The 27,925-nt window shown below is 35.3% G+C and overlaps 2 protein-coding genes across 2 annotated transcripts in view; both read left to right on the top strand.

Annotated features, from left to right (window-relative positions):
* LOC145660862 (phospholipid-transporting ATPase ABCA3-like) overlaps positions 1-392 on the top strand; it is a 157,083-nt gene extending 156,691 nt beyond the window's left edge. Inside the window, exon 19 of the mRNA XM_081726288.1 lies at positions 378-392. Coding sequence (XP_081582414.1) covers positions 378-392 — 15 coding nt within the window. The remainder of the gene's footprint in view (positions 1-377) is intronic.
* LOC145694713 (phospholipid-transporting ATPase ABCA1-like) lies at positions 386-25,416 on the top strand. The gene is made up of 8 exons (XM_081771242.1): positions 386-503; positions 1,713-1,925; positions 7,677-7,943; positions 11,049-11,293; positions 13,435-13,582; positions 20,378-20,588; positions 22,646-22,862; positions 23,731-25,416. The coding sequence occupies exons 1-8, from the start codon at positions 416-418 to the stop codon at positions 23,992-23,994; spliced, it is 1,653 nt and encodes a 550-aa protein (XP_081627368.1). The 5' UTR covers positions 386-415; the 3' UTR covers positions 23,995-25,416.
* The last annotated feature ends 2,509 nt before the right edge of the window (positions 25,417-27,925 follow it).

The following is a 27,925-nucleotide window of genomic DNA, read 5'->3' as shown; positions in this document are numbered from 1 at the left end:
TTTTTATGATTCTTAGATGTTACTGGAAATCGATCAGTATCAAATTTAGGTCGAGCATGTGTAAAAATAAAATGAAGTCTTTAATTTCCCACGATTGTTATTTAGGCTAAAGAAGATGGATGGTTATGAAATAATTCGTAGAATGATAATGTGGGAGTAAGTGGGAGAACTTCGAAAGAACTATGAACATAATGTTTCCCATCTTAAATGCATGCTAACATTACTTTGTGTTTGACAATGCTGAATGGTGTATCACTATTTGTGACCTGTTCCGCGATCGAAAACAGCATTACACGCTACTGTTATTATAAACATTAATTTGTAAACATAAGGTATTGAAAAGGGTATAAACTGCTATATCTGCTTTTATTTTGTAGGAATTTTACTGCTGATTCTACTTTTATATGGATTAAGCATGATTCCCTTCGTGTATGTTTTCAGTTTTCTTGTGAAAACAAAAACTGGAGCATTCGGCGTTTTAGTCACTTTGAACTTGTCTTTATGTGAGTATTTTTTTCTATTTCTCGCGTGAAAAATGTTCACATAGAGCGTATGAAACTTTTCCCGTTAATATTGCTGGAAACATTCCGTTGAAACTGAAACTATCTTTAAATCTTCATCTATATTTCGAAGCACATATCTCGAGTGCTCATCGTCCGGATGGTCCAAAGCTTAAATACACTACATTGATGATAGTATGACACTTGAGTGGTGATAAAGTAACATCTGTAGATTACCAGTATCTATTGATTTTCATACTTCTGGAGTATCATATCAGAATATGTGATTTACCATGAGTGTACCTAGGTAGTATGATTCAACAATCTCGATGTTGAGCACTTGAGTTGTATATTCGAAATATAGATGAACATTTTAAGATAATTTTACTCTTGCAAAAAACTTCTAATTTAGTATTATGACTTATATTAATATGCATTTCTTATGTTTAATTAGCAAAAATCTATTATAATATTTATTCAATGAATTGTGAGCAACATCTACATTGTATATAATGAGAAAATCTATCACACTTATAGATTTCTTTTGGTTTAAACTACTTTTATGTTTTTATGTTTATACTGTAGTTGCTTTTGTATTTACTGAGAATATAATCAAGATTTAAAGTAGAAGCTCCGGTAATATTAATACATGATTTTTTTGCATAATTTCCTTACAGTGGTGTAACTAACAGTGGCTTCCGATATTTTCTAATATTGATAAATTGTTTCAGAAATATCGAATAAACGGCTAGATACATTTTTTTATTTAAAGAAAATGTATAGAAAATTATTTTACATTAAATTTTGATTTATTGTGTCATTTTCCTTCCATTTTCATAGCTGTAAAATATAAATAATATACATGTATGAACATAATGATGTTATACACTTCCATAATTTTAAGTTTCTAAATGATGTTTTGTGAATTATGTTATTTATTTTTGGATCAAAAGATGTATTATATTTCAGTCAAAAATTTTCTTCTAAGCCTAATACCTGGAGAATTACATACAGTGCACCAAACCCAAACTATCGCTTAACTCAGTATGATGTATTCTGTGAAAAATACAAAAACTCGATTTAGGGGTCGTTCAAAAATTTTGCGGGCATTATACCTAAAATTCTTGGCCAAGATCACAATCTTTTGATCCATTTTTTATCATTCCTAAAATTCTTGTTTATTTATTTATGTATGTATTTATTTCATTTCAGTATTTACTGTGACATTTCTTTACGTAGGAGTCGAAGGTATAACAGATGATTTTATGAACATCCTAGGAATATTACCTCTGTGTTCACTGGCTTTTGTCCTTAACAACTTTTGGCTATTGACCATAAAGAATAAAGCATGTCATATCATTCCTGAAGAGACAATGGATACCATCTGTCGGGAGTCGTCATCAACAGTATGGCTGGCATGTTGTAGTAAGATTAATTTTTTGTTTAAAAATCTCAAATTTCTATATTAATGTAAAATTGATAGGCTTGCAGCTATGTATATACACGTGTGTGTGTGTGTGTGTGTATCTCAAAATTCTTGTCTCGTGTATATAATTTTGGGAATAAAATGAAGTGACTACATATGAAACAGAAAATCCTCAATATACTTTTAAGAGAAGGGAAGTTTAAAATGTGCTATGTGTAGTAAACCTGTTTGGGTAGTCTAGTATAATGTTCATATAGCAAACACTACGTATATTTTTTGTAACGCAATATTTCATATATATTTCAGGCAAAAATATATTTCAAAAGATCCCATATATTTCAGGCAATTTTTTTCTTGTAGACTTTATATCTGGAGATCTTATATAATGTAGCCAAACCCAAACTATCACTTAACACAGTATGATGTGTTTATTCCGTAAAAAATACGAAAACTCGGTTACGGGCCGTTCAAAAATTTTGTGGTCCCTGACCCAAAAACTAATTATTGGCCAAGATCACAATCTTTTGATACATTTTTGATCATTCCTAAAATTCTTGGCCAAGACCGTAATTCTTTTGATACATTTTTTGGATCATCCCTAAAATTTTTGTTGTTAATGAATTCAGATATGACTTGGAATATCATACTGTATTATCTAATTCGGTTCTTCAAATACACGTTTATAAGCATCCTATTGGCATATTTATTCTTTATAAATATGCCCTCTCTGCTGATCTAATGACTAGCACATGCTTCTTTGGAGCACAGGGTCATGGATTCAATTCCCGATAAAAGAAAATTGAAATTTGAACACATGGCAGTGGTTTGGATTCGGATTCACTGTAGATTCACGTCTCTCATATATTTTGAGTTCTGAAAAGGAAAGCTAAACTTTAATAAATAATTTATAGGTTTGTATTTTATTATGTTAATTTAATTTTCGTGTTCTGAGACGAAACAGGACTGAATCTTTTTGTTTGATTTGAAGTGTTAAATGACATATGTTAGATTTTACATATAATAAAACGAAACAAAATTGAGCAGTTAAAACCACATCCAAACTCTCAAGAAGTTTGAATTTAGTCATGCAATTGAATATAACCATTGGGAAGGCAATATAATCATTTCAACTGATTTAAACGTCAGATTCAACTTGTAGCTCGGTGAGGTGTATATATACAATTTGTTTATTAAATTTTAATCCGAACTGAATTATTATACTTGGAGTGATCATAAATGAATTAATTAAATGTTTTGTGTCTTTGCGTACGGAAATGAATAACGTGAATTGATAATGCGCTGTTAGAGGGATTTTCATAAAACTGAAAAGTTCTATGGTTTAATATTATAAAGGGCAAATTCACCCAATGCATTGTTGACTCTCTATTTTCATGACCAGTAAGGACCAGGGTCGATATGGGGATGTAGAGAATTAGTAGGCTCTGTAGGTCACGAATACATTGGTCTCGATGTCGTCGCAAAGTGAGGTGTATTCGAACAGGAGTCGAAAAACCGATCGACGGTCCCGACAGTGTTGTAGTCATTCTCTGGTCACCGTGCACCACTGAAAAGGCTTTCAGTGGAGATCTTTGGATCTATCCTCATCTCCTGACTCCGCTCCATAATTCTGTGCTGCACATAACCCATGAAACCACAGAAATCTAGCAAAATCATCACAAAAAGTGACGAGTACCGGCCCAAAACACTGATTGTTTACTTGTGGGGGCGCGTATCTCCGGAGACCGACTGACCGTTCGGATATTGTGATTATGGACAACGGGAAGACAGACAAATTTCCGAATATATAAACTTCGATGTCGCATTTGAAGTTGTTCCAGTGCTAGACATTGTTGATCGCTCTCTGCTAATAGTTCGACCCATGCGTCAGCTGAGCTTGGTTTGGTTTCAAGCTGGAACCCATTCTTGGGTTTAGTTGTGATATCCAGCAGGTTCGTAGCTGGAGTGTGTTATTGGGAAGACACAGTTTAGTTTTTCCCTGACACACACACACACACACACACACACACACACACACACACACACACACACACACACACACACACACACACAGAGAGAGAGAGAGAGAGAGAGAGAGAGAGAATCAAACTCAGCTGGCGCATGGGTCGAACTATTAGGAGAGAGCGATCAACAATGTCTAGCTGTTTTGAGCTCTAGCACTGGAACAACTTCAAATGTGACATCGAGAGTGACTACAACACTTTCGGAGCCGTCGATACGTTTTTCAACTCCTGTTCGAACACACCTCACTTTGCGACAGCGAGATCAACGTATTCGTGACCTACAGAGCCTACCGGTTCTCTACATACTCATATCGACCCTGGTACTCACCGGTCAATAAAGTAGGAAGTCACTGGAGATGCACTTTGCATAGATCTAAATTATAAATAATTACTTCAACTCTCTTTATTTGCATTATTTTACCACTTAAGTATTGATATTTTGGTCTGGAAAATATGGAATGGGCAACGATCATAATCTACTAAGTTAATTTCTATCGTGATGTAGGAACTGAAATTAACTGAAATTTCTTATTATTTGCTACAATAGACGTCAACTACTAGATGTTGCTCAGGAAATTACTAAACGTTGTATTACCTATTAAATAACATATATTCCTTGCCTAGCTTGTGCTACGTCGTATCATAATAATATTGAAGGAATATGATAATAAATAAAATACGGAGGGCGTTTTATTAGGAGGAATTATAATTAATCTATACGAGGACAATTGAATATTATAATAAATAATGATTGTATAATAAAATTTTGTAATTAATTATAGATAATTTTGTTAATTGAAAATGATATTTTACGCTCGGAAATAACAAAATAATGAATTAGAAGATTTTGTTGGGATCGGTTAGGATTTATATGACATATTCAAAGTTCTTCATAAAATATGCCTAAAGCAAAATAATATGTTTAATTAATAATTTCAATTTTTAGTGGTTCTACTTTTACTACGATTTGATGCATATAGAAATATAATAATTCAACTCGCACTACCATACGATTTAATACTTTGTACAAACTAATGAATTTCTAAACAATGAACAAAGTATAATTCAAATATGAAATAAATTGCCCAAGTTTATGGTTTACCTTATTAGTACTTATTATTTGGATTACTGTTCCAAATTTATACATTATTAGAACTTATCAAATATGGAAATAACTTCGTTCTCGGAGAAATTTTCCGAAACAACCCGGACTTAAAACACCAAAATTCCATTCATTTTACTTGACATTTTAGAAGATCTACTTCCAGTTGCGACCACAAGTATTTTTTTTAGCTTTATCAGAAACTTGAATGGTTGGAATAAGCTATAGTCAATGGTGCTGTTCAGTCGGTTCACTAGAACCGTTTGGTAAAATATTTCGAGTTCACAGAACTGTTCGTTATACTCAGACATAACAGTAAATGTTATCCAGTTATACTCAAGAACAGTAAATTTTAGTTTAACTAGCTTTGTTTTAAGAAATTCTTACATCTACAGAGTTAAATATATGATCTCTCAAAGCAAGGTATAAGTGTTTATTTCTTAATGCTCAGATATCAAGAATAAGAACTGGGATCACATGAGTGTAGTAGTGTGGGTTATTTATATTTGAAACGCATATATACCATTATCAACAATTCTTGGTCTATTGGTGGATTTATTCTTTCCAATACTTTTTTGACAAGCATTTATCTTGAATTCGTTTCCAAGATATTCGCAGTACTACCTAATTTCGTTACACTGATATGTAGGTACCTACTAGTCACTTGTGGTATACAGTAAAAAATTGCTTTTCTTTGTCTTTTATGGTTTGTTCCCTGAACGTTATTTCTGATAACTGAGTAATAAGTAATCCGTTTGCCAAGTGAAGACTCTCTCTAGTTTCACTACTACCTAGGTAGTTCAGCAATATTTCATTTTCGGTTTATAATACTGTTTCAAGTTATATTTGATTTTTATTAATAATATTACTTTAAGAGTTTATGCTCTCTTTCTTTTCTGTTGTTAAGGGTCTTGATTACAGCGAAATTAAACTACCAGTAATTTTAGAGTTTTCTGCAAATCTTCAAAACAATTAAATAAACATATTCGAAAAGCAGAAACGTACTGAACTAGACAATATGATTTTGCATGTGATACCTTTACCACAATTTGGTTTGGGTACAAAACCTCGCGGACCAAAACCTCGCCTGGCCAAAACCTCGCCTCCCAAAACCTCGCGGCCCAAAATCTCGCCAGGCCGAAACCTCGCCTGGCCAAAACCTCGCCGCCCAAAACCTCGCGGGACAAAATCTCGCCAGGCCAAAACCCCGCCTGGCCAAAACCTCGCCGCCCAAAGCCTCGCGGGACCAAAACCTCGCGGGCCAAAATCTTGCCGGGCCAAAACCTCGCGCCCCAAAATATCGCCATACCCAAACTCTCGCCTGAACAAAATGTAAATGTTCCAACAGATGATAAGGATGACGGTATAAAAGACGCTGTTTCAGAAGAAGTATCACGTGTATTTGACTAAGTCCCGCGATACCATATAAAAATTCTATTTCTGTATTAGAGAATTTCAATGTGAAGGTAGGGCGACAGGATGTTTATAAACTGGTTATAGGGAAAGAAAGTCTGCATAAGGAAAGTAATGACAACTAACGAGGTTAGTTTCGTGAACTTTGGAACATCCAAAAACTTAAAATTTTAACAAAAGTCTAATAATATTTATGAAAGTATGAAATAATATATGAGTTTTTACGACGTCCCTTGATTATGTCCTATAGGTTAAAGGAGACGTAGATGACCAGGATGAAGGATATGATCGAATAAAGAAAGTGGGAGGAAACGGGAATAATCCGAGAAAGCCCACGCACACGATGTTTTGTATCTTATTATTATTATTATTATTATTATTATTATTATTATTATTATTATTATTATTATTATTATTATTATTATTATTATTATTTGTAATGTGGAATTGCATATTAGGAAACACATTGGGTAAATTTTAAAGAAAAGTTTCATTCGCGGCGAGGTTTTGGCCCGGCGAGATTTTGTCCCGCGAGGTTTTGGGCGGCGAGGTTTTGGGCGGCGAGGTTTTGGCCACGCGAGGTTTTGGCCCGGCGAGATTTTGTCCCGCGCGGTTTTGGGCGGCGAGGTTTTGACCACGCGAGGTTTTGGGCGGCGAGGTTTTGGCCACGCGAGGTTTTGACCCGGCGAGATTTTGTCCCGCGAGGTTTTGGCCGGCGAGATTTTGGGCGGCGATGTTTCGGCCGCGAGATTTTGTCCGTATACCCCACAATTTACCTATGCCGCTTAACTTACCTTACACTTTTGGTATGCAGCTATTTACAGAACTCGCAAAAAAATGCCAAATCTATCTACAGTTGCAAATCGAAAGCAGATAGATGAGTTATGATAACGGTATCACATGCAAAATCGTATTGTCTAGTTCACTACGTTTCTACTTTTCGAATATTTTTATTTATTTTGAAGATATTACAGAAAAACTTTAAAATTAGTGGTAGTTTAATTTCGCTGTAGTGAAGACCCTTAAAGGGCGAAATGTTCCTAAAACAAATATAAATAAGTAGGAAATACAAAAATCTAAAAAATATTTATTAGAGCACACAAACAGACTCACACGCATTGTTACCCACACATATACACAAACCAATCAGAATAGTTATAAAATTAGATGGCTATTGCTTTACATTTGATTACTTTTCATTTATTTATTTTTAGAAAATGCATGTAATGATAGAGGAATGTGCAACAAAGATACGTCGTACTTTTCTGATGGTCAAAATACTATTCGGCATAATGTAATATTCCTTCTTACTGATAGTGTGCTTTATTTTCTTCTACTGATTGCAATTGAATATGAACTTCACTCCAAGGTCCAAAAAATTATTAACACGTTCTTCAAGAAAACAAAAGTACAATCAGATACTTCTGATATAGAAGAAGATGTCCAACGTGAAAGACATAGAGCAGCACAAGAAATTCTGGGTAAGTTAAAGTAAGTCTTTTTTTAATATTCCACTATGTAATTTTCATGTACAGGTGGGAACCTGAAAGATGTGCACAAACTCCAGGAGGTGATTCATGACATCAAAAGAAAACAAAAAGTCCTCTTGCATGTTGTCGAATTCCGCGTCGTATACGAGTGACAGAAGAGCCAACTTGGAATCGAAACTCGTACACGACACGCAATTTGACAATATGTAAGTGGACATTTTGCCTTCCTTTGATGTCACGAATCACCTCCCGAAATATGTGCACATCTTTCTGTTCCGTTCCAATTGTCACAATTCGATTTTTGATTCCAAGTTGGCACCCCTGTCACTTTTACGTACACGACGCGGAATTCGACAATAAACAAGAGGACTTTTCATCTTTTTTTGATGTCACGAATCACATCTCGAAGTTTGTGCATATCTTTCAGGTTAACCCTGTATATAGATACTGAAACTCTGCCTGTTTTATAGGAAATTAGCTCCTAATGATTGTTTTTTACAGGGTGTGCCAAAAGTGACCAAAGGGCAAGATGGATAAGATTGAGGCTCGCAGTGTGTAAAGTTCCTGCATTTGAAGAGTAATAATGCCAGACAAATTCATGACGAGATGAAGGCTGCGATGGCGATGATTATCCATCTTATGACACTATTGTAAAGTGGAAAAGGAAATTCCAAACTGCTCATATGTCTCTGAGAGACGACCCAAGATCTGGAAGACTATGCCTGACGGGCGATGCGGCCATTGCGAAGAAAGTGGAATGTATAATCTCGAAGACAGACGTGCGACCATTCAAACGATTATGAATGAGACTGATTTCAGTTATGGTAGTGTGTGTGAAAAATTATCCATGACGAACTTCACATGTCTAAGGTATCTGCGCACTGGGTTCCTCGTTTGTTTACACCTTTTCAGAAGCACCAGCTCATTCATCTCAAGTTTCTGTCGATAAAGCAAGGGCGTGTGGCTTCAAGATATTGCAGCATCTGCCTTATTCTCCCGATCTCGTACCCAGTGACTTTTTCTTGTTTCCCCAAATGAAGAATCTGTTGCGTGGCCGCCATTTTGACAACACAGATGACGTCATTCATGAGGTGGAAGAGTAGTTTCTTCAGTCTTATACATCTTGCACCGTGGTCACTTTTGGCACACCCTATAAAAAGCAATAATCATTAGGAGCAAATTTCCTTAACATCATGCACATAAGAACCAAACATAACTGACAAAATTTGATCATCATATCTTAGTAACTTCCTGGTGATAATTAAAACTTTACGAAGCCCCCTCGTATGTTCCTTTTTTTTAAAAAAAATAGAAACGAAAAAATTAACGGAAAATTGTGGACCGCTGTCAGCAACAATAGTTCTGGAGAAACATAAAGCATTTTGAAGCTTAAGCTTAGGTTCATACTATTTGTTAATTTCATTAACCAAATTCTAACTTACTTGGCATAAACATCCACTAGCAGTAATACAGTAAAACTATAATAAAAACATAGAAGAAGTCGTAGGTGAATCCAGCATTGTGCCAATTGTTGTCATCGATTCAGAAAATGAAATAAAAGATCTATTTTGTACAATCTGATACTTAGGTTAAATTAAAGTACTATTTCCAAACTGTTAATTTTCTAGCTTGTCAAATACCATATCCATACATATAACATTAATGTGGTTGTCTATATCACTATAGATATAACTAAAATCTTCTTTCGTCAAATTTTCCAGAACGTACCATAATTAACAACATTAATCGCCCTACAGCAAATATTACATGTCTAGTTATAATATATCATAGTTAGTCTTATCGTAATTCAATAATTGAGCAGTGGCACTATTAACTAATCTGAGGCCATATTTATCCTATAAATTTACTTTTCATTAGTCAGTACATCCATTGTTTGCTTATGAAGTTTCTGCTTAAAATTTTTGACTTTGCGTCATTAATGAGCTAAACGGTTCTACTGAACAGACATGTTCCAATGACTCTCATAGTTCACTAAAGAAGCAAGTACAAAATCACATTCAGATAGGAAAGGACAACTAGTCGAACGTGAATTTAATTCTGACTAAGTTATTAGTTTAATATTTTTGATGCATGATTGAGACCTATATTCAAACTCTGTAATCCTGATGTAGTCTGGAATCCACATTCATCTACAGAATCGCATCTCAAATAACCCAAGCACTGAAAGTGACATTAAATTCCAAAAAGACAAACTCGTAGAAACATTACATAGTTATATAGAGATCAAGAGACTGGCAGCCAAGATTGAAACTTTTTCTACATAAAAAATATTGTGCATAATAGTAACGTTATCACATTGACTGGTAAATATTGTTTATATTTTTATTGATCTAGAAGTTCCTAAATCTTTAGTAGCAAATGATATCGGTCAGTAATACTATCTAGACTGTGAACTACTAAAATTATCACTTTGTGTAAAAGTGTAAGAGAAAGTCGGTGTAATTATGTTTATTCTCTTTGTTGATCTGAAATTTCCTGTAGACGCCACACAAAGTACTGAATGATTAATACGGTACAAACTGAGTGATTTGGATACAGTTAATCTTTGAGCGTAGTCTCTTAAGTATAGAAGTGATTCAGAAGTTTCTAAGTACTTTCTAGTCTTAAACAAATTAGAAAATACATTTGTACTGCACGAAAAATAAGTTGTTTTTTTTTTAATTCCTAGTTGTGCATTAGAAGCTCTAAAGTACGTAGAAATACAAACTATAGACTACTGTTTCCGATTTAAATTCCACTGTAAGCATAACGTAACTTCTAAGTCTTTAATTTCCTTGATAGTATTTGATCCCTCCTTTTACTACATTACAGAAATGAACTAGTTAACTATCTCAAGCGAGTTTCTTACTTAGTTTCAGTTTGATTTTTACTTTGAAACATTGCTATCTGTAATCAAGTTATATTAATATTGTTAGTGTTATACTGTACAGAGGAATACGGAAAACATTGAATATTTTGTATATGGTAGACTTTTAAATAATTCCAAAAATTTTGTTTAAAAAAACATTGTAATATTGTTAGATATTTTGATTAAAAAATTACTTTATCATTTTCTGTGGTGGTTTCGTTCCGTAGGTCTCCCAGAAAAATTGCATTCCAATTCTGATGTTTTATTGATAGAAGATTTGAAGAAAAATTTCAAGAAGTTTTCAGCTGTTAGAGGATTACAATATGGAGCTGGTTATGGAGAATGTTTTGGTCTTTTAGGGGTCAATGGTGCTGGCAAAACAACAACATTTCGAATGCTCACAGGAGACTTAGATCCAACTTCAGGAAATGCACATCTTAGGCAATGGAATTTAATTAACAGCAAACAACAGGTTAGAAGTATATCCAACAACTAAACACAATTAGTTCGAACAAATTTGAAAATAAACTAAAGAAGCGTTTCTATCAGCAAGTGTAGTTAGAAGTACATTTGTACCACACGAGAGTCCGCGGTGGTTCAGTAGTAGAGCTCACCTCTGGAGGGTGGGGTTCCTGGTTCGACACTAGCTGCCACCAAGTGGGCTTTGTGATGGACAAACATCGTGTGCGTGGTGTTTTTGGGGTTCATCCGTTTCCTTCCAATGTCATTCCACCATTTCCTTCATTATCATCTTGACCGTTCGTTCTTAGTCTCGTAGTATAAACATCAATGTTAAACTACAGGAAAAACACGAAAGAGAGTTATACAATATGGTAATCAAAAAGGAGAACTTTGAAATCTTATATTTATTTATTCACTTATTTTACAGACATGGTTTGGTGTCATTTTGTAGCAAAATACGTCAAGTTTTGACTCACGTAGTACACTAGTTCAGAAACAAGCCACCGCAAGCGCTTGCGGCAGTTGCAACATAGATGGATGACTTTACTGGTCTCGAGCATGATAGCTATGTTTTGATTTGAAGAATTCAGGTCTTCGACAACTGTGTAACGCAATTTTCGTACAAAGTATGATAAAGACCCTCCCAGTAGGCCTACTATTTATCAGTAGCATAAGTGTTATATTGAAAAAACTGGATGTTCAGTAAGACAAAACAAATTTTCGAGTTGTCTCGTCCCCATGCGTCTAAAGACGTTGAAGAGGAAGTGAGGCTTCAGATGGGATGTGTGCCACAAATGGAAGCCACATTGAACCTCTTTAGGTATAAGGTAGAAAACTTGATGTATTTTGCCACAAAATGATACCAAAACCATGTTTGTGAGCTAAATAAATAAATCAATATGAGTTTTCAAAGTTGTAAAGTCTTTTTTAATTAACCCTGTATGTTGGCTCAGAGCAAGTTCATTCAGTTTTTCCTAATACAATAACAAAAAATCTTTTATTTTATGAATTAAAGACTATCATAACATGATAATTGCTTTAATGCCAATTGAATAATTAATGTTAATTTGGTCCAATACGCTATCATTAATTGTACTCTAGTTACGTCTAACTGATTGTAAGACTTGTTTTGGTGCGGGGTTCAATTTATAATGGGAGAACATAATTTTTCTGTGTTGGCCCTATATTCCGAGGGAATTTCTAAGCTTCTTAAACTAAAATCTAGGAACTACGATTTACTTCGTTAAATATCATCTGACAAGACACAGCCTTTCATTGCCTCTAGGGCCTTGTAATTTAACTTAATATTTAGTTTTAGTAAATTATCGTCAATTTATAAAATCAGTTTTGAGTAATTTTAAAACATGAGAGAATGAAGAGTGGTATATTAGAATATCGTGTCAGGGAAGAAACACTAGGATGAACGTAGACGTTTAAAGAGATGTGTAGTAAAAATAAAGGTAAGAACTACAAGATAGCAGTAAACAGTGTATTTTGCAATGGGAAAAAGCAGAAAGGCTATTACTCACCGCAAAAAATATGTAGCAGAATTTTCTTCTTCATGCATCAGGTAGCACTTTCGGAAGATACAACTTCCTTCTTCAGCCTGTGGTAGACTTCAAAAAGGATTCAAAAACATGAAGGAAGGTTAAAAAATAATTAAAAGGTTAGGATATGTTAAAAAAAAAAAAAACTTCTGTCGAACATTAAAACCCACGGGAATAGAAACTCATCGACATTGTACACTGGTGTTCACTGTTTTCTGTTCTTGCTTTCTAAATGGTGAAAGTATGTAGTGAAAAGATTACTCCAAATAATATTTATTTCTCCTCTATCCAGGCTAAGTGAGGGCCTTTCTTTGTGAATATAATATAGTTGTTTGACAGAAGATTTCAGAAGATTTGCTTTTTTTTTTAAATACATATCCTAACCTTTTAACCATTTTTAAACATTCCTTCATGTTTTTTAAAATCCTTTTTGAAGTCTACCACAGGCTGAAGAAGGAAGTTGTATCTTCCGGAAGCGCTACCTGTTGCATGTAGAAGAAAATTCTGCTACATAATTTTTGCGGTGAGTAATAGCCTTTCTGCTTTTTCTCATTGAATATAATCACCGCTCGCAATATTGTGATAGTGTATTTTTCATTTATAGTTCTTGGAACAAGTAGGATACTGCCCTCAAACGGATGCCTTCATAGAAGCTCTTCCAGGAAGAGAGATGTTAAGATTATTTGCTTCTCTGAGAGGTGTTCCAGAGAGTGATGTTGAACGAGAAGTCAATAAATGGATTGATGCAGTAGGTATGAACATCTTATATTTGTTTTGCTGTAGTATATATCAGTGATCCTTAACCTTTCTTGACTGGCGACACTTTTTACAAAATCCTCACGACATAGCGACACACACTTATTACATTTTTTGTTAATGGTAATATAAATTATAATAGTTTTTTAGTCCCATAATTATGCACCGAGGCTAAGGGAGATGGATAATGGTGGAACGGCGAAAGTGGGAGGAAACGGGAGAACCCCGATAAAAACTACGCACACATTGTTTGTCCACCACAAAGCTCACTTCGCGGGAACTGGGATCACGAGTCAGAGGTGAGCGCTCAACCAGTAGCTACTGTGGCTCCACATTTATAATAGTATAAGACTATAAGTACCGTAAACTGGGTATACTTTGGCCCATTTTTTTTTTTTTTTTAATTTTCAAAATTCCCATTCTAACATCTAAGATTAGGGAGGTAATTTAATGACATTTCACCTTGTTAAAAGGCAATCCTTTGGCTTTCTTTTGAAAGCAGTAGACACTCAGTGTGACCAAGAATGATGATTATAGTTACAATTTTTTGATGCTATGCAAGATTTTTCATGATTGGGGTAACTTTAGCACATTTGTAAAAATTATTAATTAGTACACGAAAGTATTATTGTAGCACTGTATTTAAGAAGCAGAAGAGAAGAACAGAGCATTATAAACGCATTGTTGAAAATATCAATGTTTTTACTGAATTTCAATCGAACGAGAAATATCGTCTGATGAAAATATTTGTATTATACTTGGGTGAGTACGAAACATCTATGAAAGAACGCTACAAATTTCTGAATACTTAAAATACCGATATTACAAACATATGGGTGATATACCAAATATGATAGTATTAAAGAGTATAGTCAATTCTGTGTCAGCGTTGAATAAGATGAAATTAACTATTTTGCCGGTAATACAGATCATTTAGATTGTGATATTTTAGAACTTTCTATTCAAAGAAATGAATTCAAATAGGAAGAAGAAATATATTGCATAATTTAAACAGAGTTTAGCAGAGTGTTTGGTTTTATGTAGATAAGACTTTTATGAAGCCTACTTGCTTATGAAGCCAAAATAAAATGCAAGTGTATTTACGAGGGCAAGTGAAAAATTATCCGCAATGTAGCTATTACTTCCCTTGCGTTGTTCATACTGATCTCTGCCCTAGTTTATTTCATTGTTATGCTGTTGTGGTCATGCTTTGGAAGTTTAATTCACTTTGTTTAATTTACAGGCAAACAAAAATATCGTTCAATGAAAATCTCTCTAAGTGGATGAATACTTAACATCCGAAAATAAGAGCACCATATTCTTCATTGCGGTAGAGTACTTTACCGGTACCATACTGCTCAGTTTTAGGAAGAAACTTCTTGCAATTCAGGCACTGTATAATATCCTTTTTTTAAAAGCTAGTGGGGGGATTAATCTTCCTTATTACATCGCACCATTTGTATAACATTTCATCTTTAATATTGGGCCATTATCAACACACAAAATATGGGCCAATGTTACTCCACGCAATTAAACGCTTAATACTTTGTGTATAATTGAACAAACATTTAAGGCGTTAGCTTATTAATATTCGCTAATGAACATGTTTTTATATTCTACTTACTTGCGCATTCAGGATATGTCATTTTAATGCAACAAACGAAAGTTATGGAACTTGAAATATGATAAATGTTCACTTGCTAACAATTGCTAGCATTTGCTTCCTACGTTCTGGAAAGAAATCCCTAGCGTCAATATTCATGTGTTCTCAATGTTGTAATATTTCGATCCAGAAATTTTCTTACTGATAGAAACCATAATAACTACGTAGAAAGAAACCAAATCTTGTTCTTTTTTTGGGCCAAAGTTGCCTTTAACGGGCCAAAGTATACCCAGTTTACGGTATGCTTAAGTCTTCACAAATAGAATTAAACATTGTTGGATGAGGATTAGATTTCTGGGTTTCAGCACTACGACCATGTTAGCCTGTCTCTACCCTGGAAATCAGGGGAGAGAGAAAGGAATAGGGAATGAAAGAAGCAGCTGGGACTATTCCTACTTACCATCCCGGCATTTGCCTGCTGTACATAAAGGAAACCCAGGAAAACCTCACTCAGGATGGTTGGTTTGAAAAACCTTCTACACTTTTTCGACCAAGTGTCCCAACCGGGAATCGAACCCGCGATTGCTCACACCAAAGGCGAAAACGTTAGCAACTGTGCTACGCGGGACCACTTGAGCACTGTTGCTATCGTTGACTGACACAGTTTCTCTTAAAATTGATTTTAACCAAAATTAAAGACTCCGTTAAAAAAAAAAGCCATATAAAGTCTGAAGACCTTCTGGATCATGCGCGCCGACTACGTGGGTGCTCCGGGGCTCCAGCACCCACACGAATAATCTTTTGAGTGCGGCAGACCCACAAGATTTTTAGTTTGCTAGAAACAAAATAAATACCTCACTTGCCATTATCAAAAATAATAAGTAATTAAAACATTGAGATGAAGTTAAAATCTCTAACTTCTAAAACATAATTGTTTATTTCAAATGTGACTGCAAAGGCAACCAAGCAGCATACATTACCCCCATCCTTGCCTGTCTTTGGACTAGTCAAAGGCAGTCCCCACAAAAAAAAAAAAAAAAAAAAAAAAAAAAAGAAAGAAAAAAGAACTATATTATGTATATTGTGAATAGAATCGAGAAGAGCCTTTATGACAGTGTTCATAAAAGATTTTAACTAAAAGGAAATCAATCAAAAAATATCGAGACTCCTCTGAAAACACACAACACTCCCCGCCATTGATATGCACCCACATAAAGTTTGGAAAGTGGGCGCCGTTGTTCTGGATAACATTAATTTTTAAAATCGAAATTTCGCGATACACCCCATACGACTGAGAGACACATCGGTTGGAAATTACTAGTGTAAATTGTCTTACATAGATATCTAATCATCCTTATTTTTGAATTGTATTGAATAGTGTCCGAAATGACTTGAAGTTCTTGATATTACAGCAATTCAATGTTGATCCTGTGTATTGCCATACTTTGTTTACGTTAATTAGCGCATTCACTGGACAAGGGAATCAAATCCACTCTTTGGTCATTTTAGCTATATTTCATCTTTAAGATCTCTGTCTCGAGTTTCTTTCTGAGCGTAAAAGGTTTATGTCCGAATATTGTAAATAACGTTGTAATAAGGGAAGGGAATGTTAACATTTCCATGTATTTAAACATACCGTTCAAACTTGGTCTCTTTTTCTCACAACTCTGGTAAGTTTACTTGATTTCCTTGTGCTCTGAATGCCCCAATTGAAAATTGGTTCAATACCGAGGCGCACCCACGTGGGGGATCTTGTTTAGCAGAGAAACGTTTGATGTAGCATGAAGATTTCCATTTTATCTATATTCTTCGTTTTCTTATAAACACAATTTAATTGTATAATTTAGATGGTAGTACGTAACAGTTACTTGTCGGGTGTAAAATTGGTTCAATACTACAGAGGCGTAATGTCTTGTATTGTTGGACCCCTCCCAGGCCCGTAGCCAGCACAAAACTGTAGGGGGACCCGGTTGAAGTTAGGGGGGCTCGATCCAACCATATTATAGTTCATCACCAGTTCATTTGCAAGCCTACCGTGAAAAGTTTAGGGGAGTAGCAAAAATTTAAGGGGGGAACGGCCCCTAGACCCCCCTGGATACGGGCCTTCCCAACAAAAATTTCTGAGTGCGCCCCTGGTTCAATATATGTATATAAGTTTAATACACTAATGTTCTAGGTGTGTATTTTAACGGTACTGTAATTAGCAATTGAATTTGTATTAAATGTTGCATCACCTATATTGGGATGTAGGTTACGTAATTTTAGGGGCATTTCCCTAATTTAGGAAAATTTCGTAAGTAAATTGAGCAAAAAGGATTTTTTCGATAAAACGTAAAGATCCAGGGAAATTCTCGGGCTGACTAATTGACCAATATAATTGTTTAGATTTATCTTTGTTCTTCAGAAATAAACCGATGCAATAGCAGTATTTTGTGTGTGTCTGTGTTCAAACTATTATAATTTGCACCCATTGTTGACTGTAATAAATAATTTTTAGTAACATTAATTTTTGTAATAAATAAATAAATAGAAATTGAAGAAAAAGTATAAAAAAAAAGAAGTATATGAATAAAACAAAAGATTGGCACTTCCGTTAATATAGATAAATTAAACGTATTACAAAACTTCTGTCATAGGAATTGGATACTCAATAAACTAGGGAAAATTTGATAAGAAAAGAGAAAATTTTGTATCAGTCGAGGGAAAGTTTCTTAAGCAAACCTGCGAACACCGGCTACGTATGTATGAAAATCGAAGGGACGTCCGTTGAATAGGAAAAAAGGCCAATCATAAACTGTGGCAAGGAAAATAGTGAAGGAGACGGGAATAAAACTTTTAGAAGAAAAAAAGGTTTTCGTGAAGTTTTGAGTAAAGGGTAGAGTTTAGATGGTTTTCTGTACTTTTGCAGTGGTGTTTGCTTGTGAAGAATAAAGTCTTGGAACTACTAAACAACTACTCCTACTCCTACTAAAAAACTACTACTACTACTCTTGAAACTTTTTTTTTTTAGTAGGTCTGGATTGACGGACTTAGGCGTCTAAAGACTCTCGAATTCCAAAGGACTGCCACTCAAACTTCCAACAAAACTGTCTGTAGACTGCTACGACGACTTCTCTCTGATGGACATAATCCGCCTTATGCAGAGTCGTTTTGATGTATGATTAGCGTCATACTAAAGGTCTCACTACTGCAGGAAACTTACGTACGTTAGTCGAACTATTTAGTACGGTATTAATAATTCGTCAGAACGACTCTGCATAAGGCCCAATGTGTTTTCTTCGATAAGTCTTTCGCTGTCGATGTATAGAAAAGAAGTGGATGACTCAGCACCATACGCTTATAGACCCCTACATCTAGAATCCATCTCTCCGCTGAACTGAAATACTGTTACTCAAACCAAGATTTATTTACTCTTGATCATCCATCAGATTTCCAACCATATAGTTACCATGTATTTGTACAGTAACTTACATCCTAAGAAGGGCTTCCATGTACCAACATTAGTGTTGTGGAATTCTAAGACTGAAGATAATCTCATTTGTAAATACTAACACTTCCCTATACATTGTCACATCTAAGCACTTCATATCTGATTCATCACTTTCTTACGTTCCGCATTTCATGTGTCAATAAAGTAATAAACTCACAATTCTGTGTCTTCAAAATCTAGTTATTAATACTACAAGTTATATATATATTTTACGCTCGGATCTCCTCTGCTATGCTACAACGATAATAATAATAATAATTTACTGATGCATGAATTAAGTGGCCTACTTTATTATTGTTGTTGCATCCAATAGCCCATATACAGGGTGATCATCAAATATATCGCTATTTTCATTTCATTATTATTCTGTCATTAACAATGTTACATTGTTGCTGTCAATTCTACCTAGGTATTATGTACTATGGTCTTTGCCATTTCATTCAACGTAGGCACAATCATTAGCAGCACACCGTTGCAGTCGGAGCACAAACTGCAAATGACTGCTTCCAAAGTGACTAATTCACGCGATTTTCTGCCATACATTTTCCCTTTCAAATACCCCCAGAGGAAAAAATCCAATGGGGTTAAGTCTGGACTTATCTGTGACCACTCCACGTTTTCGCGACGTCCAATAACGCGACCTGGCAAAGCATTGTTAAGCCATTTTCGAGAAATCAACGCACAATGGGGAGGTGACCCATCATGTATTCTCTTCATTGTTTTCACGTCCAGAGTCACGTATCTCCTCTTCTCCCGCTCCACCATTTTTGCACCATTAAAGGCGACTGCCATACTTCCATCCTCGCTGCAATGCGAGCACGGTCAACAATGTTCAGTTTCTGCGCCATCTTCACTTAATTACTAGTTAGACCTGCAACAAACAACAATAACGCACAAAGTACATAGTGGCATGTAATGGCATAGAATAGAGCATAATATAACGATAGAACATAATTAATGTAATAAATAAGTATGTGGCCAATATGATAGTATTTATTAAAATTGGTGTTATGTAAAATTTAATTTATATCACATTGTTTGTGATAAAATAAGAGTAAAATAAAAATAGGGACATAATAATGGATCAGCCTGTATATAACTTTCTTATGTTTCAAATGCTCTTCAAATCAGCCCCGAAAAAAAAAAAAGACCGACGTTATCGTTTTCGGTATAACAGTAAGAAAAAAAGGAAGCCATGGTCATACCATCTGAAAGAGGAATTTAAACTAAGTACAAAAGTACAAAGTAAACACAGCTTTTTACGATTGTACTTCTTCTTGATATAATTCTCCTCTTCTTCTTTCCTTGCTAATGATCGCTCATGGGAGAAACAATTCCCTCTTAGCTCTCATGATATTTAGCAATAATTAGCTTACTCAGATATTTTCGTAAGCGATCATGTTTGTATGTATCCTAATCGACAAAACGAAAATGGACAGTAATTTCGAAATCAACACTTTATGCTGCGCGTGTTATATTGCATGCTCATAATGGTTCATATAGAAAGTGGAATACCTCTTAGTATAAAAATGGAATAAATGTTATGTACAAGTGTTTCGGTAGTTCAGAACTCATTTCACACCTACAACCTGTCTGGAAATTTGTAATTTACTGAAAACGCTCTACTAAATCATTACACAATTTCTCAACGAATAATTGATTTGATTACATTATTCTTTCCTTTTTTTTCTCAAATAGGTCTGATAAAGTACGGTGGCAGGGAATGTGGTTCGTATAATCTTGGAAATAGGCGAAAGCTAAGCACCGCCATGGCTTTAATTGGAGACCCTCCAGTGGTGTTCCTTGATGAACCCACCAGCGGAGTAGATCCTGCTGCTAGAAGACGTTTATGGGATATTCTTCAACAGAGACAAAAGACTGGGCAATCAATTGTTCTCAGCTCACACAGGTAAGAATAGCTCGAAGACTGGTTCTTTTTTTTTTTTTTTTTTTTTTAAAAAAAAAAGCTCAGCTTAGTGAAGTAAATAATAAGCACCGGGATGGCTTTAACCGGATACCCATGAATGGTGCTCCTTGATGAACTAATCAGTGAAGTAGATCCTGCTGCTACAAGGCGTTTATGGGATATTCTTCAACAGATACAGCTGTGGAACATTCTTCAGAAAACAATCTTTGCGTAAAATTGTAACAAAATCCTTTCTTTCTACCGGTGCATCCATCGTATTAAACTTGTGCAATTGAACAGTACATAAGTATTTGATATATCAAGAAATCTAATTTCGTGTCTTTTGAATTCAGTGGTTTGGAAGTTATAATGTCCAGCAGGTTAAAGGAAGCAGCCCTCATTTCCAATCTCCTTTACAGACTGCAGTTTTGAAAAAAAAAAAAAAAAAAAATAGAAAATATTTAAGAGTTATCGTCCAACTTTTATCTTGTACAATGGAGAGTTTCAAAATTACAATAATCAGTAAGTTTGTGGTATTTTACTGTTTAATAGTAGAATTTGAATGAATACATCAAGTGTGTAACACACATTATATAATTAAATATTACGGTCCCACGTCCCAATTCGTTTTAAAATTACTTTAGTATTCACCAAAAGTTACCACGATAATTGTTTCAATAAATTAAACTATTTTAATTCCTTTTAAACTTTGTATTTCCTTAATACTTATCATTCATTTCACAGAAATTAAAAATACACTTCAATCAACTATAGCTTCCTCACTTATTATGTCTTTAACAGCATAAATAAAACAAGTTTGAACAAGTCTGGCCACAAGATTTATTATCAGAAGGTACGGGACTATTGTCTTAGTTGCCCTATAACTAAACACATATAAACGTTATAGTCGCAACTGAAAGTCATAATTTACGGTCTGTAATTTTTAGACACCCTCTAAAGTTAGAATGTAACTACGACTTACTAAATTTTGAAAAGTTTGTTGTACAACTTCGTTTGATACCCAAATATGATAGTATTAGACAGTATAGTCAATTCTGTGTCAGTGTTAAATAAGATGAAATTAACTGTTTTGTCGGTAATACAAATCATTTAGATTGTGATATTTTACAACTTTCTATTCAAAGAAATTAATTCAAACAGGAAGAAGAAATATGTTGCATAATTTAAACAGAGTTTAGCAGAGTGTTTGGTTTTATGTAGATAAGACTTTTATGATGCCTACTTGTTTATGAAGCCTAAATAAAATGCAAGTGTATTTACGAGGGTAAGTCAAAAATTATCCGCAATGTAGCTATTACTTCCCTTACGTTGTTCATATTGACTTCTGTCCTTATTTATTTTATTGTTATGCTGTTGTGATTATGCTATGAAAGTTTGATCCTAATTCCTTCATTTGTCTTTCCTTTGTTGTAGATAGATCATGGCCGCTCCATTAGAAGTTTGCACCAAAGAGGAACAACGAGCAGCGGTTCAGTTTTGTGTTCGGAACGTGTACTCGTATCAGGGGCCGCAAGCCATTCATGAAATCCATGAAAAATTAAAAAATGATCACACAAATGTTACGCACAAGGAAGGAACCGGACCGTCATCTACGCGTGCGTAACACTTGTGCGACCATTTTTAAATGTTGCAGTCCATACGTGGACACTCCGTTGCGGCGAGGTACTGTTCACGTCTTGTGCCGAAAGTCTTTGATGGATTGTGGCCTCTGATACACCTTCCGATCACAAGCACCGGATCGCTGCTCGTTGTTCCTCTTTCGTGCAAACTTCTAATAGAGCGGCCATGATCTATTTGCAACAAAAGAAGAGAAATGGAGAAATTAGGATCAAACTTTTATAGCATGACCATAACAGCATAGCAATAAAACAAACGAGGTCAATATGAACAACGTAAGAAAAGTTGCAGCTACATTGCGTATAATTTTTGACTTACCCTCGTATTTCTCTGAAACTTTAAAAAATTAAAATATTTTCATATCAAGTAAATTATGAAAGTTTCAAGTGTAATTATTCATATCAAGATTGTTTATTTTTCAGCATGGAAGAATGTGAAGCATTATGTAATAAAGTTGGTATTATGGTAAATGGACAGTTTGTGTGTTTTGGTAGCATCCAGCATTTGAAGTCAAAATTTTGTCAAGGATTTACTATATTAATCAAGCTGAAACCAGAAGCGCAAAAAGACAATTTGGAAGCCTTAAATCGTACTCTTGAGAAAAATCTTCAGCCTTGTGTATTGAAAGATGAACGTCAGGTAATTTAACGGATTTTTTAAAATTGACTTTCTGATTTTATATTTCTTTCTTATATATATAACCTCTAGTTATAAAGTTTAGACTATGGAATTCATGTAATACAGTATATGTCTCACAATAACAGTATTAGAGAAAATAACAAATACATAATTATCTACTCGTATTCTACTAATATACTTCAGGAAGACAAATTACTTTTTGAGGTAATGCTAATTCATTCTGGAAATGTAGATGATGGGAATATATGGGCCATCAGCGTTTCTACAGTGATCCAATACTTTGCCAAGAGATTCTTAGTGGGGGAGCCGATTTCTGTGTAAATTTTGGGGGAGGGGGGCATTCAGATGCAGAAGACACATATGAGGATTTTAAGACAAATTGAATTCAAATTATGCCAAATATTGTTCTATTCACAAATACAAGAGGGGGCCCACATAAGCTTTGGAAGGCCCAGCCCCCTGCCCCCGGAATCGTCGCCCTTGGTAGGAGGCACAGATTTCATCATGAAATATTTCACATCCTGAACGGTCTTAAGTGACTACCACACAAGTTCATCCTTAAGAAAGAAACAAGTGGAAGGGAATGGCTCCATGTATAGGTTATAGACAGGGTGAGGTAGGATTTCTAGGTCAAATCTGAGTTTTCTACCTCACTGTGTGTTGTTCGCAACTTAATTGTTTTCAAATTAAATTGAAAATCCTTCTTAACAGATGGAGCAAAATTTTCTTCCTTTGTGTCTTCTATAGTTATTTCTGGATAATTTAATTCTGCTTTGAAAAGCAGCGAAAATTAGTCACTAATAGCACAAGTTTGTAAGATGTTATTAAAAGTAATAAGCATGTCTAATTAGAATTTTTACATTTCTAGGGTCTATTACATTATCACGTAACAAATCCATATACTTCTTTGGCGAAGTTGTTCTCTGCGATGGAAGAGATAAGAAGAGATTATTCAGCAGTTGAAGATTATTCTATTTCTGAAACAACTTTGGAACAAGTGTTTCTGTTGTTTGCAAGGAATCAGGAAAAAGAGAGAAAACCCAAAGGAAATCTTCTAACTAGGGGTGCCAAAGCGATTTACAGAAAAGTCAGAGGACAACGTGAAGATGACGCAACGTTGGTTTTTCAGTAAGAAAAAACCAACAAATACATAATAAAGTGCATTGAAAACTTCTTATATTTCAATCAGAAATGAAACTGAATTTTGTGATCTCTTTTATTGTGTTCATAAAAATGTGTGTACTTTGAAGAAAATTGTTAATTTCAAAGCAGCGTTCATACTAAGGAGAAAGTCCGCAATTAGGATCTATCTACTGGGGACAAATGTTCTCTTCCCCTTCCCCTATTCTACGAATTAGGAATGGGAAATGTATAAGCAATGTATGCAAGAAAAGTACAGGGTGTCTCAAAAGTCCCTCTAACATAGGGTAACTCTGCTTTATCAGAGTTACAACAAAATGTAACAGAGGAAACCGTCTCCAAATATAATGTTTTCAATCTAAAGTGAAGATTTTTTAAAAATCGGATGAGCTGTTTGGGCTGTACACTCTTTATACGCCCAATGTTAAATGAAAATGCAATGTTGCCATTTACCTGGACTCACAACGTAAGTCTATGAAGTTACTCTTTTTTACGCTAACATGTCGATGGCCAGCTCTCATTTCAAACATGCTTCTATTCACCATACTCTTACAAAATGTATCCACCTCCCGGTAAATGGCAACGTTGCATTTTCATTTAACGTTGGGCATATAAAGAGTGTACGGCCCAAACAGCTCGTCTGATTTAAAAAAATCATTCATTTTAGATTGAAAACATCATATTGGAAGATGATTTCCCCTCTTACATTTTGTTGTAACTCTGATAATAACAGAGTTGCCCTATGTCAGGGGACTTTTGAGATACCCTGTATAAGGCTGTTTGTTTCAATAAATTTTTACAAATGTGTTTAATTCAGGGTAAACCGAAAATATAAACCAATTTCTAAGAGAATAAACCAATTCCACCGTAATATCTCCCTACATTATGAACATTGTTTTAAATTTGTTGCAGAGAAGTCCAGCTATTTCCATAGCGATTTGCTTTATGCTAGAAATATAACAGTTTGTTTCATTTATGAAGTTCGCGGACAAATAAATCACTGTCAATGAAAGAGATTTTAACGTTTGATACTGCTTAACTTTTACAACTAGCAACAACCGCAAAGTTCAAGTGACATTGCTGTTTTTCAGATCTTTTCATTACTATCTCTGACTTAAATTAGTGCTATTAAAAGTAATTATTATATTTATGAGAGTTATTGACTGATTATTTAGTCAGTACGCAACATTGTTAACTTTTTTACCCTTCAGTGCTTCAAAGTCGAATTCTACAATTCAATTCTCTACTACTCGTTTTAAATTTTGGTATAACCTTTGATAAGTAAGTAATCTAAAATACACTTTGACTTTAATTTTCATGTATGTATGTATGTATGTTTTTATACATATTTTTAAGAAAACTATTGTTGAAGATTTTTTTTAACAAAAGCATAATTGAATTGTATTTTTGCCAATAAAATTTTATGTCTCTGCACTTTTTTGAATTTCGTTCCAATTTTGAGAACATTATTAACATAATGAAAATACACTGCGAAAGGATGGGAAATTACTAAGATATTGTTTTAAACTTTTGTTTCAAAAACATCAACTTCCCTTTTAGGAAGCTGAAAACGTGGCAGGCTGTGATAACGTTCGGGAGGAGCTGATAACGCTCGAGAAAAGCTGATAACGTTCGGGAAAAGCTGATAACGTTCTTCATCCTTCTTAGTACTTTCCATCCTTTCCCTTTTACACTTATTTTTATTGCATAAGTATGTGCGATTGAAATAATTGAAATATCTGTAAATGTCTGCCACTATTAAAGGCAAGAAAATTGAAAAGTACAATTTCTGGTTATCAAAGTAATCTCTAGTAACAGCCACATATTTTTGCCATCGCTTAGTCATAGTTTCGATTCCATGACGAATAAAATCTGCAGTATGCAACGCGAACCAATTCTCAAACGCAAGTTGCACCATCCACTCAACCAGGTAGCATTTTCCCGTCGAGTAGGATCGATATGTCCCCGAGGGTTTCATATTGCAACTCATAGAGAACCTACATCATCCTTTGAGGTTGAGCAACCTGTGAGCGTGCAGCATTGCTCAACCTGAGAACACTGTGACTATTGACTATTGGTGATTCCTTGAAGACAAATGAAATGTGCATTTCGTGGAGTTCAGTGCTGTAACCACCTTCCGGCAATCTGTACAAATTTATTGTTCCGAAAAACTGAGTACAGAAAGGACGACGACACTACCTGCTTGGTAACTCTTCTATCTCCAAATCAAAATCATAAGAAGATATGCTTTGAACATGATAAACATGTTTTCCAATTTCCTTCTGAATTACTAACGAGGAAACTTGTTACTATATTTGCAATAAAAGAAGATGGTAAAAAAATATTATTACAAAGATTTTGGCATTTCCCTGTCTCCAGCTACCAAATTACAAAATAAGACGTAACCAAATCCCCGATACGGGGACCGAGTAAAAACTTTTAAATTATTTATTTGGAATGCAATTCAAAATTCATTCCCATCCACGAAGTTGACTCCCATCTAGATATATATAAAGGTAACCAAGAAAGTTCTATCGCTTTTTGTGGTGACCTGTGTTCAATTGGCCCTCACACTGAGAGTTGAATGCGAATGGAGAAGGCGAAGGTCAGTTGTTGATGTGGGTATAACCAACATACTACCTGGTTGTGGCAGTTCAGTTACACCGTGATCTTGCGTAAGGACAGAGTGAACATGGGGCCTCCACAGAGCGTCATAAGGGCGTGTATGCTGTACGAATTCAAACTGGTGTCAAAAGTCGCTGCAGCGGGGCGGAAGGTATGCCAGGCCTTTGGTGAGGGTGTCGAGAATACGCGGACAGTGCAGCGGTGGTTCAACAATTTTAAGGACAATGACGAAACACTCGAAGACGCACCACGTGCCAGAAGACTAACATATGTACAAAATGAAGATCTTCAGGCAGCAATTCAGGCGAACAGTGGCCAAACATGTGAGGAACTGGAACTACAATTCAGTATGACTGGAGCAACCATTCGGCAGTACCTCCATCAACTTGAGAAGCGCTACAAGTTGAGTCGATAGGTCCCACATGCTTTGACTCCGGCCCAGAAGGCAACGCGAGCAGACACCTGTGTTTCTTTGCTCTCTCGTCTGAGGAAGAAATCATTTCTGGACACGGTGTTGACATGTAATGAGAAGTGTGTCTTGTACGAAGCTCCACGGTGCTGTCATCATTGGTTAGCAACCTACGAACCGGTTCCAAAGTAGTCGAAGCCAGCACTGCACTAGAAGAAGGTCGTCATGTGAGTTTGGTGGACTGCTCGCGGCATCGTGCATCGGGAACTGCTACCAACTGGTCAGAGCATCAATGCAACTGTGTACTGACAGCAGTTGAGCCGTGTTCATGAAAAACTCAAAACTCTGGATCCTGCACTTCTGAATCGCAAAGGGGTCCTCCTGTTACAGGATAACGTTAAGCCCCATGTGGCTAGGATGACCCGGGACACCATTCTACGCCTTGGGTGGGAAACACTATTGCATCCGCCATATTTCCCAGACATTGCACCGTCCTATTGTCACCTGTTGCATTCTTTGGGTAACCAACTTAGAAGACGCCGTTCCAAATTCCTAATTGATCCCTTCTTCGCTTCATGGCCAACTAAGTTCTACCGCGATAGAATTCCTGGCCTTCTAGAACGTTGGCAGGTCGTCGATGCTGATGGGGACTATTTGTGATTTTCTAAGTTCGTCTTAGGGGACATATCATTGTTCGAAGGTTGTGGGTGAAAAAGCGACAGAACGTTCTTGGTTACCTTTATACTTGACAGTTTTAGAAATGGAATACAGGTAAGTTATTCATAATTCCCAAAGCAATGCATGAAGATTTAAGAAAGGATTAGGAAATTGGATTAAGCTTAGTATAACTGAAAAGATACGTATCGCCTATAGGAATCCGATCGATTCC

Source organism: Thermobia domestica, chromosome 9 (genome assembly GCF_964235325.1).
Source record: "Thermobia domestica chromosome 9, izTheDome1.hap1.1, whole genome shotgun sequence".
In the NCBI taxonomy this organism is placed as follows: domain Eukaryota; kingdom Metazoa; phylum Arthropoda; class Insecta; order Zygentoma; family Lepismatidae; genus Thermobia; species Thermobia domestica.
The sequence above is the reverse complement of the archived record's forward strand: the minus strand, read 5'-3'. Positions and strand labels throughout refer to the sequence as shown.